A 21,980-nucleotide genomic window follows, 5' to 3' on the forward strand; every position below is an offset into this window, starting at 1 on the left:
AGGATTTAACTTTATTTATTACTTACGCCCTGTAAATTGACCGTGTGTGAAGGGAATATTTAAAAGTAGACTAGCTGTGTTAGACATAACTTATAGTATGTTTAGCAAATTATCATTTTTATTATGTTTAATTTAGATATTTTAGTTAGTTTTACTTGTTGTTGTACGATTTTGTTGATTTATATGTATTTTTGTATTATTTTCTTAAACATTAGATTTTTGTTTGGTTTTTTTTTTGCTTTTCTATTTGCATTGTTGGGCTTCATAGTTAAACACTAGCATATCTCAGAGTAATTTATCCATTTAGCTTAGGTGTTAATCAAATCTAAAATTACATCGTCGGAACTTTTTAGTTGACTTTCACCTTGTTAGAGAGGAATGTAAAATGTGGCATCACCTTTTCCGTAAGACAGGAAATCGGCGATAGTGAATTAATACTACTTTAAATGTTTAATATTTATGTGTATTTTCGTTACTTTACTTTTCCATTGTACATGTTTCGAATTATGAGTATTATCTAGCCTTAGTAGCTTAATATATAGATTTAGGATTAAGGCTAATTTCCTCATCTGGCCAAATTATATTATTCGGATTATAGCTAAAAATATCGCTAACATCGAAGGTTCCCAACTAAAATATTCAAAGCATTATAATAATTATAAGTAAAAAATAATAACAACACTTTATTAAATCAGCTATGTTCATTAATATGTTGATTTTTAGTTCTAATCTATACAGGAAGCTTGCTTTCATCTTTAATTAATTAAGATAAATTATGATTATGATATTATAGTATTTTACTCTCTTGTTTTAAAGCTATCAGAAGTCATCTGATAGTTCACTAAGCTGATTAATCATTGAATCTAGAATATTTCTGAACCAAAAACGCTTATATCTTACGATGTTAATGCCGGTTGATTATTGATTAAGTTTATCAATCCGTATAATTCTCTAAATACGCTAACGCCATTTCCCCCAGCGTCGTACATTAACAGATTTTCAAACCCTCGTTTTAGAGAGAAAAATTTAAACTATCTTTTCGTGATATTATTTATCTTATTAATTATTATTCCTCTTGCATTCCCATTATGTTTATTTAACGACGTTTTTGAGAATTAATTATTATTTCTACTTGTCTCTGATGGCCTACGAATTTATTCCTCTACCTTTATAAAATTAATTAAATAATTTAATTTATCTCCACTTTTCGTTCATTTCGAGACATTTATTTTCTCCTTTACATATCCCCCTCCCCCAGTGGCCCAGCGGTATGTCTGTGGACTTACAACGCTAGAATCCGGATTTCGATACCCGTGGTGGGCAGAGCACAGATAGCCCTTTGTGTAGCTTTGTGCTTAACTACAAACAAACAATCCTTTACATATTTGTTTTCATTTTTATATCCCCCACCCCGAGTGGCTCACAGTTAAGTATGAAAGCATATAACGCTAAAAATCGGGTTTCGATAACATTAGTGAGCACAGCATAAGTAGTTCATTGTGTATCTTTGTGTTTAACAACAAACAAACAAATTTTATGCACATTATAAAATGCTTCTTATAATTTTTTTAATTACTGAAAAATGAATTTATTAAACCCACCAGGAAAATATACTATATTGTTGTCGAAATTATTATTTTACCTATAATTTGAATGAACTTTTCTTTCTATATCTGGATAATCGTAATTCATACATGAATCATTTTAATATGATCTTCAAATCTTTAATACGAGTGTTTTTCTTGTTACTTGTGCCCATGTGTTTAGAAAAGGTGTTCAGTTGTTAAATAGTGTGCATCATTTCTAATCACACGAAATTAACCCTTTGAATTCAGTCATTTGTTTATTTCAATTTTACAGGATGTATTATAGTGTGTTGTTGTTTTCCTAGCTTATCAACTGATTGTTGTTTTAAATCAGTTTTCGTTGCACTAATTTATAATTTTTGTGCATTTGTTGTTGATACCAATATTACAAACTATAAGGAAATTATATTTTCTGTTCTAAAGAGCTAGAACTTCGATAAAAGCATTTTGTTATTTTCTCAATATTTCATAGCGTATCATTGAAGTTCCAAATAGACCATTAAAATAACATTTGATGTAAGTAGTGACCCGGCCCTTTTAGCATCCAAAGAAGCTGCTTCACTGGAGGAGGGTGGGGTATTTGGAGATCAAAAGATGCCGCCATGGGGTACTCTTTGGGGCCGTGGCGGTTACGTGACGTTATAGTTATTGAAGTGGCGCAAGAGCACGGACAGCTGGCAACGAATTGTTTTAAGTTATATTACTAGGGGCAAATAGTGCCAAATTGTGTCACTAGGGAGTGAGCGATGAGATCATTTATGCTGCCCAGGTACATACTTTGTTATGTGATTCGCGAAAAAATTACCAGAGGGTTTGATCATGTCTGAACGGGAATGTAATGTTATGTCGTATAGAGTGCCACAAGATATCAATGTGACTACGTTACATTGAGCTTTATTCTGACTGTGATTGCTAGTTCTCAGACACAAAAGGGACATGCCCTTTGATATGATGATCTCTATTATTTCAGGATATACTATTTACTATGTGACATTTCTTTTAAACTATAAATACATTGTTTCCTTCCTCACTTTTCCTCTGCTGTTATTCTACCACATGGAAGGAAGAATGAGGAATCAATCTGCAAATGTGAGTTATAGTTTTGTTTAGTTTTATCTGTGTCTTTTTATATATTACTCTATAGTTGTTGTTTTTTCATTATTTCTACCTTCATAAATAATGGTGTTGACATTTACTAATTACTATATATGTTATAATTTTTAGACTACTTCTGCTGGAAAGAAGTGTTGCTGAGAATCAGGAAATGGCAACAATAGACCAAATCCAAAAGTGAAGTTGGACCAGTAAAATAGAACAACAGGCAGGTTCATAGACCATTATACGACGTGAAGTATCACCAGATTCATCTATTGTCTATCGGATTAGAAATGACCATTATATAACTGTAGCAGCTTAGAGAAAAATCTTAGTATTCATATTAGTAAGCTCAAGGATCTTAGAAATGGCAAACTATATCCCACCAAGTAAGGCATCGCATTTTTGTCAAACGATTGGGAGGGGGACTTAAACAGTGTTTAAAGTGTGAATCTCCAGCAGATAGATTGAATGTCAGGTAAAAGGCAAAGAGTGTATAATCTCTCCAATACTCGTCATAACCGATATCAATTCCTTGATCTTGAAACTGTTTTTCTGTTCCACTAAATAAGGTTTCATAACTTTGTGCAAACAGATCAGCATCAAAATCAAGTTGCAATGTCCGAGCAGAAATCTGTTAACTATCCACATTGATAGCCATGAAAATGATATTTTAACGTTTAAAATTGTACGGATGTTTCTTCCAAAATGCATTAAATGCATCGTTACCAACATGTCCTATAACAAAACGTGTGGGTAATTGGCTCACAAATGAATTATTGATAGATGCTTGTAAGCTTTCCTGTGGAATTGAAAATGCGTTGCACACTATATACTTCAAATGATATTTATTCGTTCCTTTATGGTATATTTTAGCATGCGCTAAAACAATAGATGTTCTGATCTTGACCTTTCTAACATAGAAAGGAACGTGCAGAAAAATAATCTTGAATACCCATTCATCATTGGACATAATACAAAATGCATCTTTACTTACAAGACGTAATTTTAAGTTTACTCCATTGAGCAAAAATTTATTCTGCAAAAAGCTGTATGAAGGTTGAGGGCCGATCACGTTGACTGCTTGAATACCATGTGTCTGTGTTTCAATACTTGATTTCATTATTGAAGTCAAGATTGTCTAAACTATCAGTTGTGTCCTTTACCCACATAGACGAAGTCAAATGACTTCTCTTAGCTTCTCCGCTATCATTCAGTATAAAGTTTCTTTGTAAGCTTTATACACGTAAAGATTGTGCGACGAAGGGGAAGAACTTGCCGTTCAGGTGTACATTTACTTGAGAAAATAAGGAACACAGAAACAGATTGGCAGGAGTGGAGATATATTTTTCCTTGCTATGTTGGTTCCATCTCATTTGACAATTCCCCCCCCCCCAAAAAAATAAAATAAAAAATAAAACTGATATAGAAAATTCGATTGGTCCTCTGTCAACCAATGAAGATAAAGGATAATATTTGTTCTTCAATCTCGGTCTGTGTGAGAAGGAAAGAAAAAGAGAGTCTAGATCAGGATTTATCTACTGGTATGACTCTTCATATGAAAGGAGAGTTATGATTACTTTCTAAAAAACGTTTGGTGTTGATGTTTTCCATCTCCTGGTTTGAGCAATTCTGAACACAAGACCTTTTAGTTTTTTTCCTGTTAGTAGTTCGAATACCTTGTTTCGGTGATCATGTGATCACTGATACGAATAGTTCAAGTTAAAGGTCAGGATGGAGAATACTAGGTTCCAAAATGTATGTGTACACATAGAGTGTACAAAATGCACTGTGCATCCCAACTGTGTGTGAAGCTACAGTTGGCTCTGTTATGATATAATTATTATTATATCCAAATATAGTTTAGGAAGTGATTCTTCTCCTTGGTTGAAGACTAAACAAATCTTCAGGTCCATTGTAATGACTTGGTCTAATATAATTGATTAAAGTTGCATACTGAGGGCCTACAAAGCAGGAAATCCATCCTGTACGAGCTATGAAGATACTATCATTCGGCCAAGGCCACTTCCCATGAACCTACAAGACTAATAGGTCTTGGAAGATGAGTGACATAATTCCTTAGAGTATTTTGGCAAAACGATTCACAGAACTATTTTATACATATACATACGAATAATGATTACCAAAGTTATACTTAACATTTTATGATAGCAGACGATTCAGATCTGCTTAAAGATTTAACTAGTAAATTTTATTAAATACTGTTTGTTTTCCCCTTCCTTGTTCTCGTAGTACTTCTTCTACGACTTGCATATCGGTGAGGGACTTGATTACTCATTTTCGTTTAGATTCGTAAACTGTTTCACTTAAGATTACTCAATATATTCTTGCAGTTTGTACACAGAGGGAATTTTCTCCTATCTCTTATGAATCGTAATGATTTTGTCTGTCCATCCAGGCGTCTAGTCTTTCTTAAATGGATGTTTCGCTTTATTAATATGTATTTGATATTTACTTTGATGGAGATTTGTGAAATGTCTTCCACACCATAGACTGGTTAGAGTAATTGACATCCGTTGGTATCATTTTAATACCGTGATAATACAATTGATTATAGACACCGACCAGATTTTTCGGTACAGGGATATACTTATAAGTTCTGTGATGTGCTAAGTAACACCACATTCTGGTTTTAAAAGTACGATTAAATTGTTCTACTACAGATGCTTTTGTTTTATTAAGAGTAGTAAAAAAGTAAATGTCTTACTTCTTGCGATTAGCTTGAAACAGACAATTAATATATTTTGTTCCACCTTCCGTCTGAAGTTTACAGGGTTTTCGACCCTATATCAAAGTTTGTTTTAAAGTTTTGGCGAATGTTTCACCTTTCTTATCCTTGAGCAGAAAAACCCATGCGTATTCTTATAACACCAAATTAGCCTGCCATTATTCATGGATCCCTGAAATGATCATCGGTTTCTTGGCAATTAATATCTTACAGGCTTATGTAGTGTATAGCCAGTCTTTGAATTGTTTTACAGTGATGGATTTACCTAATGCTTTTACAGATCTAAATAAAGGCTGTACTCCACCATAACTGATACAATGAGTAGGATTATAGTATACAGATTGTAGTGCTTGATTCACATCAGACATTGTTTACTTTATAAATCATTTGAAATGAATAAATAACAAAGACATACATTATTAATAATGAACCCATTTAGATTCAACACCCTTGGCTCTTGTTCTTTTAGTTGTTGTTTGATCTCCATGCTTCATTACTGCCATCTGTTATTGTTTTCCACGAACTTCTGCGTAATATTGATATTTGATAATTGATAGGGTTAAAATGTCTTTGTTTACGTAGTATGTCGTTACCAGGTCGATTATATTATTGTCCTAGACAGATCTTCCGCTAATAATTAACTCGCTTCAATGATAAATCACCATTGGAGAGGATTTTATTTAGTAAGATTTCAGCTTTCTTTTTATATTTCTGTTGATTATATATAATTCAAAGAACCAGCGAACCCCTTTTGTTTCTAACAGGTTTCATGACTTCTGAGTGAAGAGACTGGTGAAGTTGTTGCAATTGATTTATCATTGCTTTATCATCTATGGGTAATGTATCATTTTGTATGACAGAATATATTTTGTGATCTGTTGAGTTTAATATTTTATACATTGCTCTTTCATAGCTTTTGGGTTGATAAAGCAAGTGTACCAGTTCTTCAGTTACACTCATTTTGTGTGTTCCATATTTTTTAATTTTATTATATTTTCCAATAGCACTTTCTGCCAAACCAACTAATGCAAATGTAGGGGGCTACAACTAATGTCAGAAACCCTTCTTTCTGTATTAGTAAGTTTCTTTTTTGCTTACACAAGTTTTCTCTGCTGTCTGCTCTCTCAATAATGATTTGTATCGAATATATTTTGTTTTTGGATGTTCACCATGGGAATGCTGCCCTTAAAACCTTTAAGGCTCCAGAAATGATTCCCTTAATCTGGAGAAGATCTTGGTATTATTTAATTCTAATAGTCGTAATGATTAAATTAATTGAGCTTGCATGTAAAAATGCATAGAAGTCATATAAGAACTGTTCATTTATACAATGCTGTACATCCAGTTAAGTATACCATCTATTTTTTCACGGTACAATGATAATGTTTACTCGTATAATATGGGCATTATAGGCTTAATGTTGGAAGTTGATTAATACGGGGACATCCACTCTAGTCCAAAATGTGGCATGCGATGTTCAGCATGCTCTCTCTTTATCATTCTTGTAGACTGCCGTGAAGTTCTCTCTCAGCATTCTGACCACATTCCATAGATAGGGATAGTCGATTTCTCCATTTTCCTAGGGGTTACCACCTCACACTGGTGGTGATCTGTATCCGAAAGATAATCACAAAAATACACCAGTGGCTAGACATTTGAATGCTAGCTCTTTAATCACATAAAGGTCTGTTTTGATAAAATATTTCTAGTTCTATTGAAGCCACAGTCATGCTACTCAATGGGTATATATATTTAGTGGAATATCAGCTTTTATTTTATTTCGATATATCACCAAAATTTCATCATTGATAAAAGGATTTGATACATCCCCAAAACGTCATCAATGATAAAATGATTTGATTTATCAGATTTTAAATAATCATGAAAATGTCCAGGCAATTCTCCGACAAATTGAAGGCTAGAAATATTTTGCTTTAATTTAATATAAAGGGTTCGAAATTCACCATACACTAAAACAATATTTTCAGAAATAAGATAGATAACATCGCCATGGTAGGTCAAGACTTTGCTTATAAACCGAGTTTTACTGCTACCTTCTGGGACTGGCTAAACATGTAAATGGTTGTTGTAGACGACTATCCATCTCGAATTCTAATGAGAAATAACTGAAACAGAACTCACCTTATATAGATCCTACGTTTTCTGTTGAATCTGTAAATAGAAAACAAAACAACATTTCATGGTTGAGCGCTCTTGGGATCTGCCACCAAGGCTCTGTCTAACCCCAAGGCTCTGCCTAAATGCAGAAAGACAGTAGTATAAAACTAGATTTTGTATACTCGTGATGTCATTATTTCCTGCAATGACTTCACGGACTTCCTCCTGCAATATGTTATGCATAACGTCATTTGTAGAAAGTTTGTACATACAATTGTTTTATAGTCGTGTGGCTTAGCGAATTTACCGTTACTGAGCGGATACGAGCATCAAATTTGGCAGGAAGTTTCTTTAGGTAACACTAATCACATTTTGGCTAGGAGCGCTCTTGAAATATTAAGGTTTTCTGTACAATACATCAAAATCCAAAATTGCCATCGCCCACCATTTATGTTATGCTTAGACATTTTATTTATGTCAGAATAACAATTTCTTATACGTTTCTGTAATCAGTCAACATCGTTAACTTTTGTTATTGCCAGGGCACTATAGCCAACTATTCTTGTTATTATCATATATGTGTATAAGCACAATCCATGCCATACACAGGTAATAGTGATAAAAACCCTCTTTTGTCAGTTAGACAACAGATTGTCAAGAAGATTCACTGCCTTCCAGTCCCAAGTCCATCATTTCTCAGATCCTTAATGGAACCAACTTGAAAAATTAAGACAGTCACGAATCTCAAGCTTGTCGTAGTGTTGGACAGGCGATCCTTTACAACACAAAGAAAATATCATCTGTGTCAGTTGTGAAAACAATGCATACTTTGGAGCATGAACCACCTCTCCCCATCTACATTTATCTCAATATTCATAGTTATCAGCATTTCATACGACAGGGTTATGGAGCTTGAAGACTGGATTGCCTTTTTTGTTTGTGAGCAGTATGAAAAAGGTGGGATAGTAGTTCCTGCTTGCCTCAGAAAGACTTGTTCACAGTTGGTGCCTTAGACAATATAGACCATAATCCAACTTAACCACTTCTCTGACTTCTTTCCATGGAATAGAAATCAGACTTTTCCAGTTTCCAACAAGGAATATACCTAGTAAAACAAAAACACATTTTACAGTGACACCTGGATCAATAAAGCACCATCTCCCAGATGGTTATGCTTTTGTTACAGCTGTATCTCTGATGACCAGTACAGCTGTGGTTTCTACATGTGACATAAGGACTATGCAGAGCTGTTTAGATGAGGCAAGAGCTCAGGAAAACCATTAGGTCAAGCATGCTTTGCCACTGATAAATGACAAACTTGGCAGTGGAGATGCTGTGGCATGGGCTGCCTATCATGCTGCACTACAGCCCAACATAGAAGAATCTCCTGCTCTGTGTGCACTACTTCCTTTTTTCTATGTGAAATCTGCAACACCTGTGATGATTAAGCACGATATGGATGTCAGGAGACAAGCAATTGAATACCTTAACCCAGGCCAAATCCCAGTGACTACATTTGATCAGCGTCTGTATGCTTTGGCAAAGTTTGTGCAGTGAAAATGGCCAAGGACTCATGGTGAGAAAGTATATGTTGTTATGCTGGGTGGCTTGCACACAGAAATGGCCATGTAGAAGACACTGGGAGATTTGTTACAAGGTTCTTGCTGGACATAATCTCTCACAGAAGTAAAAGCGGCCTCTGCTGAAACTGTAGATTCCATGCTAAAAACATCTCACCTCACTCGCACTAGACACTCCCACCAAGTCACTCTACTAGTCTTCCTCATCCTCCAGCAGAAGCATTTACACTATATGAAGGCACTAAAGATGAAGAATCTGCTGCAGCATGGCATAATGATATGATCAGGAAAAGTCCCACCTTCATGTATTGTGATCTCATCATGAGATGTGAAACACTCATTCTCATCTTTGTTTGGGCCAATAGACAAAAAATTCCTCTTGTATGTGGAAGTGCTGGAACAGTTAATATCTCTGTTTTTTGTTTTGGATCACATGAAGTATGTAAAATGGGTGCCTGTCCACATCGGAGACATGAATTTATTGCCTACCACCATCAGTGACGAGTTTGAGAGGAAATGCCACCGGGTTCTATCCAAGACTAGCAACAAGTTCTTTGCAATACCAGCTGATCAGGCATATGAGCAAGAAATCCGCTATGTGCAAGGCTCATGTGGTTGTATTGGGCTCACAGAAAACCCTGCTGCTTTTACGCAATAGATGCTTTGAGGACAAGACCTGTCTAGACTGCAGAAGCAGTTTGAGGGATAATACCTGCCAGATGATGATGTAGAAAATAAAACATAAAACTTTCAAAATCCTGAGCAGGGTCCTGCAACTCAGAAAACTTTCTACAACCAGGTTAACAAGCTTGCAAAAACCATTTTCAAAATGGGGAAACCTTCTCTGAATGATTTTTCAGATCTAGTGATACTTGACAGTCGCAACTGTGTGAACAGATCTGTAATAGAAGCACTGCACGCCCTAGAAGACACTGACAAGGAACAATATAAGGAATTTGTGAAGAATGTGCTTGTAGATCGCACTTGCTACATTGCTGACCTAATCAAAAGAAATAATCTCGCCCTCTTGAAAAAGCCACAGCCTAAAGTACCATATGCACAGTGGAATAAGATCAAAATACTTCAAAATAATGTAGAACTCTTTGGCCACTTTGTATATTTCCATGCAGAGCCAAAGCAGTGACCTGAGGGAGTTCTTCGTTCATGAGATACAGTCCTTCCCACCTTCCCTTTCAGATTTTAAGAAGCTTTATTTGCCAAGTGCAAAGTTTGAGTTACTGAAGTGTTTCGAACAGCCAGAGTTATCAGAACCACCTGAAGTATATGACTGCAAAGTCCTACATCGTGCTTTTATTGTGCACTTCCTGTCCACTAATGGAGTGATAACCTTTGATGAATATGCTGAGAGGGTTTCATTCCTCACTTACAAAAGCAACTGCAGGACACCACAAGATTAGATGTTGTGTGGGATTGCAGGAAAAAGAATGTGATGTCGAAATATGCAAATAGTTTGGCCTATAAGGGTGATCAGCGGTTCGCTCGGAAGTCATTTCGAACTTGTAGGCTGAATGATAAATACTAAGAAATATCTAACAGAGTTTCAGAGGAAAGAATGGATGTCATTTGGGGTAAATGTCTGCACGTTCTATTGTGAAACAGGTAAACATTCCCAGGTCGACAATTGGCAACGTGCTGAAGAAATGGAAGCCCACAGGTAACAATGAGCCCAAGAAAAGATACAAAGAAATGCGAGCAGACACAGGCAATCTGATAAGTGTTTCCACGACACGTCGAGAGCTGCAGCCCACAAGCCGTTGGTAACAAACAATTGCACACCGTCGATTGGCATGGGGCAAGGCACACCGAACCGTGGACCGTGGATCCATGGAAATTGGTCCTGTGGAGTGACTAGTCACGCTACACGCTCTTCCAGTCTAATGGATGTGTTTGGGTATGGAGGATGCCTGGAGAACTTATTACCTGAGTGTGTTGTCCCAACAGTGAAGTTTGGAGGTGGCAGTATCATGGTCAGAGGGTGCTTCTCGTGTATGGACTAGGCCCACTGGTTGTAGTGTATGGATCCATGAATGCTGAGTCCTACATTGATGTTCTGAACAATTCTGTGTGTCCTACATTGTTGCAATATTATGGCACCGATCCTTGCACTTTCCAACATAATAATGCTCCATGTCACAAAGCCAGGATTGTGAATGCGTAGTTTGAAGAGAATAACATCGGAGCATTGTAGTGGCCAGCACAGAACCCCGACCTCAACCCGACAAAACATCTTTGAGATGAACTGGAATGCAGAATTAGGGAAAGGCCAAGATGGCCCTCTTAAGTAATGGAGCTTACTAATACTTCAAAGGAGTGGAGCACAATACCACCAGCTTTCTACCAAAAATTAGTATACAGTTTTCCATGACACATTGAACCAGTCATTAAAGCCAAAGGCGGGCCAACACGCTAATAATTTTTTGGAATAAAGACATGTTTTATTCATAACTACCCGTTCCCATGATGTTTGGTAGGATAGTGTACATTCCTGACAGCTTGAAGTAGTCCACTCAGGAAAAGATAGGGAAAGGGGGTGCGCAGAAAAGTGAGAGGCAAGGTAAAATTGCCAGGTAACTAGATGGATTTCCTGCGTGACTCAGAAAACAAGAGCTCTTTGAATTTCTGACATCCAAGATTTCAAAAATTATGTTCACCAGGTAAAGCAGTGTATATGACTTTTGGTCCATCCGTAGTTAACATGCCAGTAGATTCCAACAACCCAATGCCTGACTGCAATCATGAAGAAGCTTACACACGAGTGGTAGTTCATGTATTGCATGCTCTGTAACAGGGTGGCAAAACTGGCCTAGTACATACTGTAAACACAGGTGTTGTAGTTATCCTTGTGGCCACATTCCACCATCTGGTAATGACTCAACCTATGGCTAACATATGGGTCGCATTCGGAATGAGCAGTAACTACAGATTCTACAATATAAATGCCCTCTATGCCAGCCTTGGAGATGGTAGGTTCCAAGCAATGCAAATTTTTCATGCAATATCTGGCTGTGACACTACATTAGCAATCAACGGCAAGGGCAAGAAATCAGAGTGGCTAGCCTGGCAGGCCTACAGTGAGGTCACAGAAACGTTCACCTATCTCGCTAGTCACCCCTTCCACGTTATCGAAGTTGGAAAGGCTGCTTGTCATACTTTATGATAAAACTAGTACTTCTAACAGTGTAAATGAAGTAAGGAACGTACCTATAGACAGACTGCCACCCACCATGAATTCTTTGTTTCAACACATAAGGCATGCCTTATATCAAGCAGGAAGCTAGGCTATCAGCTCACGTATACAGGAAGTGATTCCTTTCCCACAGAAACTTGGCTGGACTAGACTGTCAGAAACATGGGTTTATGTTTGGATCGCAATTCCTGAAGTCTCTAAAGCCTGCAGGGAATTTATCAGATGCTCATGCAAGGGAGAATACTCAAATGGCAAATGCAACAAAGCCAATCTTGACTGTTTCCCTATGTGCAATTGTAATGTGGTACATAATCAGACAGTCAGAACAGTGTGTGTAGAATGGCGAACTTGCTACTTCCATAGAAACCTACAGACAATATGCTCAGAATTCACCTACAGACAATCGGTTCCGAATTAACCAAAACCCACAGTGATTGCAACTTGTGCTGTAGGACCACACATTTTGCACTATTACCCGTGCGTGGCATGGGCTGCACCTATTCATAGTGACTAAAATAGTTGGCTATAGTGTCCTGACAGTAAAAAAAAACATTGATAGAATGTTCAGTGGTTTTAAAATTTCATAATTATGTACTATTCTGACTATTGCAACAAGTCTAAGCAGATCTAAGCATAATATAAATGGCGGACGGTGGCCATGTTGGATTTTGACGTATTATACAGTAACCCTTCACATTTCAAGAGGGTTCTTAGGCATAATTGTTACAAAAAAAACTTCATGCCAAATTTGGTGCTTGTATCCACTCAGTAACGGCAATCTCAAAATATTGTAGTAAGACACTTGACTATTAGTAAAGAGATTGTACTTTATACTTGTGTACAGAAAAGCATAAGAACTGTGATGTCCTATTGGACGCTATGACGAAACATAAAACTTGGTAGTGTTGCTATTTATTTCACTTAGATTACATTACATGAAAACATTACATATGTGAATGGATTTTCATTTACTGTAAGTCATGCGTTTAGAAAAACGTTTGACAAAATAATTTCAGTGTCACTACATATAGTTTGATAACTAGATGGGAAAATCATATGTAAGAATGAAAACAAGGCTATATAGAGTACGATAAGTCTTACTACGTATTTTTCATTTGGATACAAAAATACCTAAGACAATAATGCTTTAGGTTAACACGAAAAACAGTCCTTTTCAGGTATACATAAATTGTAAGTTAATTTAGTGTATGGATACGATGACTATTTAGAGATTGAAGACTTTAGGGTAATATGAAACACTCCTTTTAAGGAATATATTGTAAGATAAACTAATGTATGCGTAAACCACGGATTCCGGTGAGAGGTGATCAAAGATTGTTATCCAGTGGGAGTATTATTTATCCTGGGGCATCACAGTTCCTCAAAGTGGCACCAGACGGCTGATAATTCCATGATATGCACTAGAGACGGAGAGTTTCAAGTTGTGTTGCTGAAAGATCGAAAGTTTGTTGCTATGGAGTAAATAGTTCGAAATTTCACCACTAGGAGTAAGCGATGAGATCTACCCGAGAATATTCATGAATGTCAAATCGTGTCCTGTTATACAAATATACTAAATATGGTTCTTAACATGATATAAGTTTCTATACCATTGTTAGGATCAACACTAACATTTCACATCAATAACAACAATAAACACAGTCTTTGGTTACGTTATATTAATATTTCGCATATGACAGAATGACTCATTTGTACAGCATACAAAACACAAAATTAAAATGTCAAATGATGTAACTCATTTTCGGCGAATATACTTTTTAGTTGTTTTTAGCATTAATTTTAAGGTATAGCATATATACATCAGAAGTTAACCAGTCCAAAGGGAGCCGCCTCTGTGGTGGTGGGGTGGGGGGGGTGTTAATGATTCGTCTTAAAATGAATTATTTAAACAACTACATGCTTTTTTCTTTAATTAAAGGTTCACTCAATAAATTTCAGCTCGCGATTTACTATAACTTAAAGTCACACATCTCTAATTAGAAATAATTTAAGATAAATTTTGAATCGTCTATATACTCGTGACTCATTCTTAAAACAAAAATAAAATTCGCTTAAAAATTGTAGATTAAAATGTGAAAACCGGTATTCAGAAATTCTGTTATTAATGTAATATTTATTATCTATATTAAAGGAGTGAAAAACGAACATGATAATTAACTTGAACGCATTCCGACTAAATCTTGAGTTAGGATCACACACAATAAAACACGTTTAACAAGTTAATTAATCTAGTATAATTTGTTATATTAGGTATATTCTTGCACACGTTTACCCAAAATGATTAAATAAGCCTTTCAGGATATAAAGCCTGAACTTAAATTATACCCTGCTACAAATAACTACCGAATCCCACAATGACCCAGTCTGTTCTTATCAGAGCAAAAACACCTTAATTATAATTGAGCTAGTTTTATGACCTTTCCAACTTAGCTACCGTTGAAATGAATAATAAGGTTCTTCATTATAAAAGGTACAGTTGTAATGTTACCATTACTTCATGCGCAAATAGCGTAAACAACTCTTGTGTAGCTTCGGACGAATATCCAATCCAAAGCAAACGTATATTTACAATCAACCCAGTAAATAGGTTGGATAGAATGCATTAAAATGTATTGTTAGATGAAAAAAATAAGTACCTCAGTAACATAAAATCTAGCTCTTACCTGGAATGCACATTTCCCCCGTTTCGTCGGAATAACTTTTGTAGCCCTCTTCACAGCGACATTCTCCATGCGAATTACACATGGCATGGTCGTTATAGTAGGAGCAAGATTCTGTGTAATCACATTTTTCCCATAATCTAGCTCCTACCAAAGAAATGTGACAACTGTATCGCCCTCCTTTAAACAGTTACTATGCTTTTAATTAAGCAAACATCATTTATGTTTGAATTTTTCGTTAGAGTAGTAGATGAACAGTTCTGTAGCTACCACTTGACAACATTCTATTAAAAACAAACTAAATAGATCTAAAACAGATTTACACTCTTAAGCCCAATGAAGCAAATTTGAAATATCATGTAATCAAATTTTTCCAAAAATTAAAGGAATAAATCTCTTTTTTTTGTAGGGATAATAAATGTTAAGAGCTTCGGCACCTAAATGTTTCGAAAGACCATTGATAAATAATAAATATGTGTGTGCATATATGTTTCCTTATCTAAACTACGTGATGTCACTAGAAAAAAATTGAGAGGTTATTATTAGAAAACTTCAAAATGTTGTGTTACACTCTTGATACTTGCTCACAACATTAGTAAGGGTATCAAAAGCTCGTATTACAAGATGGATATCTGACATAAACGATTGTTTTAACTCTTTCACTGCCATTGACATATATGATCTTTGTATGATTGGAATTTTGTACCGCCATGAAATTCACTAGTTAAGTTTCAGATAACAAATAAAATACTGGAACACGTGTCTCTTGGTATCTAAGAATAAACCTGACACTGGGAGAATTGCTTATTTATAAACGTGGTAGTGAAAGAGTTAAGCTCAACTAAGTGTTTTTGAGTTAGTGGTACAATTCCAACTTCACAAAGGTAATTGAAAGAACCAAATCACCCCTAAAATTTCTGTGGTTCGAAAGTTATAGTGAATTGAAAATCCACTGACGACATTAATATGGAAGACAAAAGACATTTGAAATACTATACATTTAGACATTTATCCAAACAGGTACTTAGTAAAAACTGCCAACTAAATAAAATGTTAAAAAAGACAAGAGAAAGTAACTGTACTGCGATATCTTTCTATTTTGTGCGAAACTAAGTGCAAGAATAGCGTTAATGCAAAAGTATTAAATCGAAATATAATGCAATTTTTAATTCAAAATATAAACTAACAATATAAACTGTATCTATAAATTAAGTCCTAGTTATTGTTCGTAGATATCTTAATAAAATTATAGAAATAACTACAAGTATTTTTAATGTTTATTAATTACTATAAGAAATGAATTATCATGTTCCTTGTGTACTGAAAAACACCACAAAGTGTATAACCAGAAGTGTTGTGTTTTAGTCTGAAAAATTCCTATCAACCGTTTGTTAAAATTTTTAAATTTCAAATCTAATATATTGGGCAAAAAAGATATCCGTATGAACAAAACTCCTAGAAGTACGTAAAGAAAATATAACACTGATACATGTTCACAGAATGTTTCAAAGAAATTTTTAATTTTAGTGTTGAAAATTGCTGATAGATTTGATATATATATATGTGTGTGTGTATAATAAAACTTGAAATTAAAATCACACAATAGAAATGTTTTAATATTACATTACGCCGTTGAAGTCGTTGTTTAATATATATGCTAAATAATAAAACCTTTAATACATACCTTTCACACATCCTTTTCTCTTGACTCTTACAGGATATTCTTTCAGGCACTCGCATCTTTTTGTTGTTAAGTTGCAATAAATGTTGTGTAAATTATTACTACACGTGTTTTCGCAAGGTTCACCAACATAGACATCTATCCCTAGAAAGTGCAACAAGATGTTACAGTGACTACGGTATTATCATATGTTTGTTACATAAATAAAAATCTGTAATTCGTTAAATGTTCTTTAATAACATCGGAAGATATTAGCTAACGTGTAGAAAGTAAAGTGCGAAATTAGAAGTTAATGTAACAAATAAAACTTTGTGATTTTATTCAAGCATCATAATGTTATAAAATGATATGGGGTGGACAATACTTTAAAATTAACCAATTCATAATTCATTATATCATTTATATAACTCGGCGCGATGACTCGGCGATAAGTTTGAGGGCTTATTACGCTAAAAAATCGGGTTTTGATACTCACAATGGACACAGCACAGATAACTCATTGTGTAATGTTGTGCTTAATAACAAACAAGCAAACAAAACAAACTTTTACATAAAAACATAAATATATTTGATCACAATTTTTGCTTCTTAGAATATAACTGTTTATAAATTAAATCGATCTAAGTACAGAGGGTTGAGTGCATTCTATTAAAACGACTTTGCGTATGCAAATTAGCAAGTGACGTGACAACGACAGCCAATATAAAGTCGTGGTGGGGCTGAATGTATCAAAACTACATTTCGACTTTGTTTGGAGTTATGTTGGTAGTTGGATGCTGATGAAAATTTATATCTTTGGGAAGGACATGTAACAACTCTTACAGACACAAAATATGCATACAAGCATACCATAAAGACGTGTTCATGTCAGGAATTTAGAAATGCCAAAAAAGGAAATTTCCCTTATACTTAATGACATTGGTAATCAAATGAATATGAATCAACTTGGAGTACAAGGGCCATCCAGAAAGAGACTTGTAGCAAGTCGTGCCAAGTCGTAATAAGAACCTTCGAACACAAATTAGTGGCAAAATCTGTCTACGTGGCCCAGGCAGTGATAGACAATATAATCAAGAATGATCTCCGTCTGGAAAAGCGAGACAATTCATTTGTACAAATGTTGCTTGGCCTGACATGGGCTGATGGTTAGTGGGCTCGACCTGCAATTTGGAGAAAAACCCATCGTCTAACATGCTTGCCTTTTAGCTGTGGGGGAGTTTTAATGTGATGTTCCAATCCACTGTTTGTTGGTAAAGAGATGTCAACCAGTTGACGGTAGTCAATCACTCCAAAATTAGAGACGGCTAAAGTAGATTGATCTCGAGCATCTTTACATGAAATTCAATAATGAAAGAAAATAATTGCTTCAACGACATATCCGTTAAACCATCCCATACTTCAAGTAACTGTAGAATGAAATGAGTATTCATGCTACTCTATATAAAGCATGCCAATCTATTTATTTCTGTACGATTGGACTGTTGAGACGGGTGCTGGAAGACTTCCGTCTTCACATACTAAAAGGATTGTAGAAAGGTAGCTTGGAGAAAGGGTGTTCTTTGGATATAGCATTTTGAAGTGTAGACTAAATTACAAAGCTATTGGTAAAATGCACAATCGTTAATTACAGCATAACTGGGCGTGGCGACATAGACTATAACAACGTGGTGATGCTCCAAAATTCTTTTAAGTACAATGTACTCAATCTCTGTAATAGGTAATTTATCAAAAAACTCAATGTCCTCACATGATTTTGCATCAATCTATGAAAATATTTCTGTGTATACTAATATTACCACCAAATCAGACATAGTTTGTTTGTAGTTAAGTACAAAGCTACACAATGGGCTATCTGTGCTCTGCCCACCACGAGTATCGAAACTCGGTTTCTAGTGTTGTAAGTCCGCAGACATACCGCTGTGCCATTAATTAGACATAGTAAAACTATTTTCATTATATTAAAATTTTCTGTCAGCTCTAACTCTTTTACAAAAATACGACTGTATTAATTTAAATATAATATTTAAAATTCTAAATATTTCACAATGAAATTCGATTTCATTCAATAGAATATAACTATTCTTTCCTCTACCTTTTCAGCTTGAGCGACCTAAAACACTTATAATTGAAACTGAAATGAAAGGTAGAAAAAGGCTTATTTTATATTCAGTAGAATACCAGGTTCCTCCATGCAATTTTAAGTGTTCGAAGCTATAACAGTATTGTGTAAATTTGAGCTCTTATCAGTCTACAGGTTTCATAAATATATATAGCGTTGCTCCCTAACAAGCTCCCCAGAAGGTCACTTAGGTATGATGGAGCCTAAGAAAATGTTTTCAGGGCCGCTTAACCCGTATTTAGCATCGGATTTTGTGTTCTTGGTATCGCTGGGGGTCCCATGTTTGGAATTATATTCATACCCCCTCCCCCACACACACACATTCACAAACGGGACAAAACTTTGCACATGTGCTCAGGTACCACAGGCGGATGTCCTAACTAAGTTTGTTTTTTTTTGTTATTGGGTAAGAATCCCACCCCCTGCAGAAGTAACTGGAGATAATGAAGGAGCTTAGTTAAAGTTGTTGTTTAACTTTCTTTCTGTGTACTTGTAATAACAGAAAGTATTTACCTGTTTTCAATAATGTTAGCATTTAAGCCTCAATAAATATTACATGTTTGTGCCTAAATATAACTGAGCTATTTCAGAAATTAAAAACAAATCCTCAAGTAGGTATGTTTAATCCTCAAACAAGTTGACAATGTTTAAATAACAGGGATCGAACACTAAGTGTAAATAATCTGTGATTTGATAAACTGCAATTTTATACTTGTTTGAAATCTAAGTTTTCTGATAATATTTTAGATAGTAAGATTTTATAAAACGTTGGACATTTAATAATACTGGTTGTATTGTGGCTGCCATCTGGTGAAAATTGTAAGACTTATATCTTTATCTTATAGTTGCAAAGTAATAAGTAGCTGTGGTTACATTATGAAAAAACAAAGGCTGCAACATAAAATATAGAAACATTGAAGAAAAAACTTTCAGAATAAAACCAAAATGTAAGTTAAACACACGTAGGTATTTCCCAACCTTAGAAAAAATTAAAATGTATATTTATATTTACATGAATACACTTTCCTATAGCTTACAAACACCTATAATTTACGATTTCTCTGTACTTCAATGGCTTATAGGCTTATAGTAGAATAAAAAATTGAATTAAATATCAGATAAACTATTGAGATTGAAAAAAAAACAACAAAGATATCATATTAAACAAGAAAGCTAGTCCACGTCTAAAAAATAATAAAGTACTGGACAGATGTTTTGTAGCTTTGGGTAGTTTAAGTCTAGATGGTGTTATTGGTATGCAACTAATTATGTGGGTATAGAAGTCCCAACCATGCCTTTACTGTTACCTCTTAAGATGGTGTCATAGAACACCGAAACATATGTCGAGTATTTGTTAGGGTAAGTCCCTGTTTTTAATAACTATTTATTGTGTAATGATTTTTAACGTTGTATTCCTTTTAATTGTAAATAAATGTTTTACACAAGTGTCGTTTTAAATCATTTAGTTTTGAATCTTTCTTCAAACATTTTGAATAACATTACGAACGGATATTCACTTATTTAATTTTATAATTTATAAGAATTACTATGAAAAATAATATTCAACAACTAAAACATCTCAGCAGATCAATAGTTTCGTTTTGAGTTTATATTATGTTACAAGTTATAGCTTTTATAGTAAGAAATATTTGCTTTTAGAACAGGTACGACGTTTTGATCACTTGTTATACTTAAGAATGATCGTACCAGTGATCGAAACGTCGTACCTGTTCTAAAAACAAATGTTACCTACTGCAAAAGATGTAACTTGTAACATAATATCATGATAGATTGTGTAGCAGAATCATGAGTCACACCTAATAAACAAAATATTACTGCAATGTCAATGTTGTTTTGTTACGGTGAGCGCAATGACCTTTTCTATGGCTTAACACGAGGCTTATAAATTAAGCTAAGTTCAAGTGAACTATGTTTAGCGGTAAGTCTGAGCAGTTTATTGTCTATTTACTACGTGGAAGGATATATATTCAATGAAGAATGAATCAGATTAAGTTAAGATCAGCCCTTTTGATACTAGGCGGGAAGATAAAAGGTTTAATTTCTTATCTTTACTCAAAATTATTCATCATAAGAGAACCATTGGGGAAAGAAAGTAATAAACTTTATTGATTTAATTAAATGATGTATTTCATTTGTAATAATAATAATAATAAAGCTTATTTGGTATTTATAATGTCTTAAGCCTAATCGTAATTGAAATAATCTGTGTAATAGGTTCAAGGGAGATTTGAAAGGAGAAAAAGCAAAATATAATTCTATTATGTATAATTTAGTAAAACTAAAATTAAAGTATATCTTCAAAAGTTTCTTGAATATAAAAAAGCAGCAAAATATTTTATAGTATTATCTTAATAGGCAAAATTATAATGCTAACCACTTGCCAATAACTGGCCATCTATTAACAATTTAAAAAAAATACCTCTACATACTCATTCTTATTGGTCAATATGTAATTTATTTTCTTGATAGATCAAATAACGATTATTCAACAAACTCATTTGGACTTAAAGATTACCTTAAACATTTCTGAATCTAGAAACTGTTTTTTGGTGACTAAATATGTTTTTCGTGTTTATGTAAGCTATGTTTTCTTTTATGTCAGACCTTTGTGTTGTTGTTTCGCCACAGGAAGTGTAGATATCAGGTCTGTGACGTATTTCCTCCAAGACTGACTAGGCCCAAGCCTAGGGCGGCAAATTTCACGCGGCGGTAAAATTCAGTAGCATCGTGTTTTTGTTTTGTTTTTAACCCGCTGAAGTGAATAAAAATATGTAGCAAACACAACACTAATACACAGTTGTTCAAAGTAAGATTCGCGACCTAGAGTTTCCTGCTTTCCCTCACCGTTTTTGTTATCTATATACTACTAAAACTCTGAGATTGTTTGTGTGTGTGCTTGTCTGTAATTAAATACACCAAAAAACGGCGCACAATAGCGTCATATTTGTATTGAAATGAGAATAGAAACAGTATAAAACAAGTTTCGTTAAAATCGGGCCACGGGTTACCGAGTTAGCCCCGTTTTTCGGGTCACTTCTATGAAAATTTCTAGATGAATTTAGGTAACTAGATGGCGCCATATATCGGTTTATCTATTTATCTATTCGTTTTCCACCTGATGAATCACTTGAAAATATCTTCT

At 34.7% G+C, this 21,980-nt stretch overlaps 1 protein-coding gene across 2 annotated transcripts in view; it reads right to left on the reverse strand.

Annotated features, from left to right (window-relative positions):
- The window catches only part of LOC111084978, an 85,581-nt gene that overhangs the window by 21,866 nt on the left and 41,735 nt on the right, over positions 1-21,980 (reverse strand). For both annotated transcript variants that reach the window (XR_002609850.1, XM_022381748.1), the window contains exons 2-3: positions 16,702-16,842; positions 15,021-15,164 (exon numbers count right to left, since the gene is read on the reverse strand). Coding sequence is in view for 1 of the 2 variants with exons in the window: in XM_022381748.1 (XP_022237456.1) it covers positions 15,021-15,164; positions 16,702-16,842 (285 nt within the window). In the remaining variant the exon portion in view is untranslated. The remainder of the gene's footprint in view (positions 1-15,020; positions 15,165-16,701; positions 16,843-21,980) is intronic.

The sequence above is a fragment of the Limulus polyphemus genome, unplaced genomic scaffold, assembly GCF_000517525.1.
Source record: "Limulus polyphemus unplaced genomic scaffold, Limulus_polyphemus-2.1.2 Scaffold188, whole genome shotgun sequence".
NCBI classification, from domain to species: domain Eukaryota; kingdom Metazoa; phylum Arthropoda; class Merostomata; order Xiphosura; family Limulidae; genus Limulus; species Limulus polyphemus.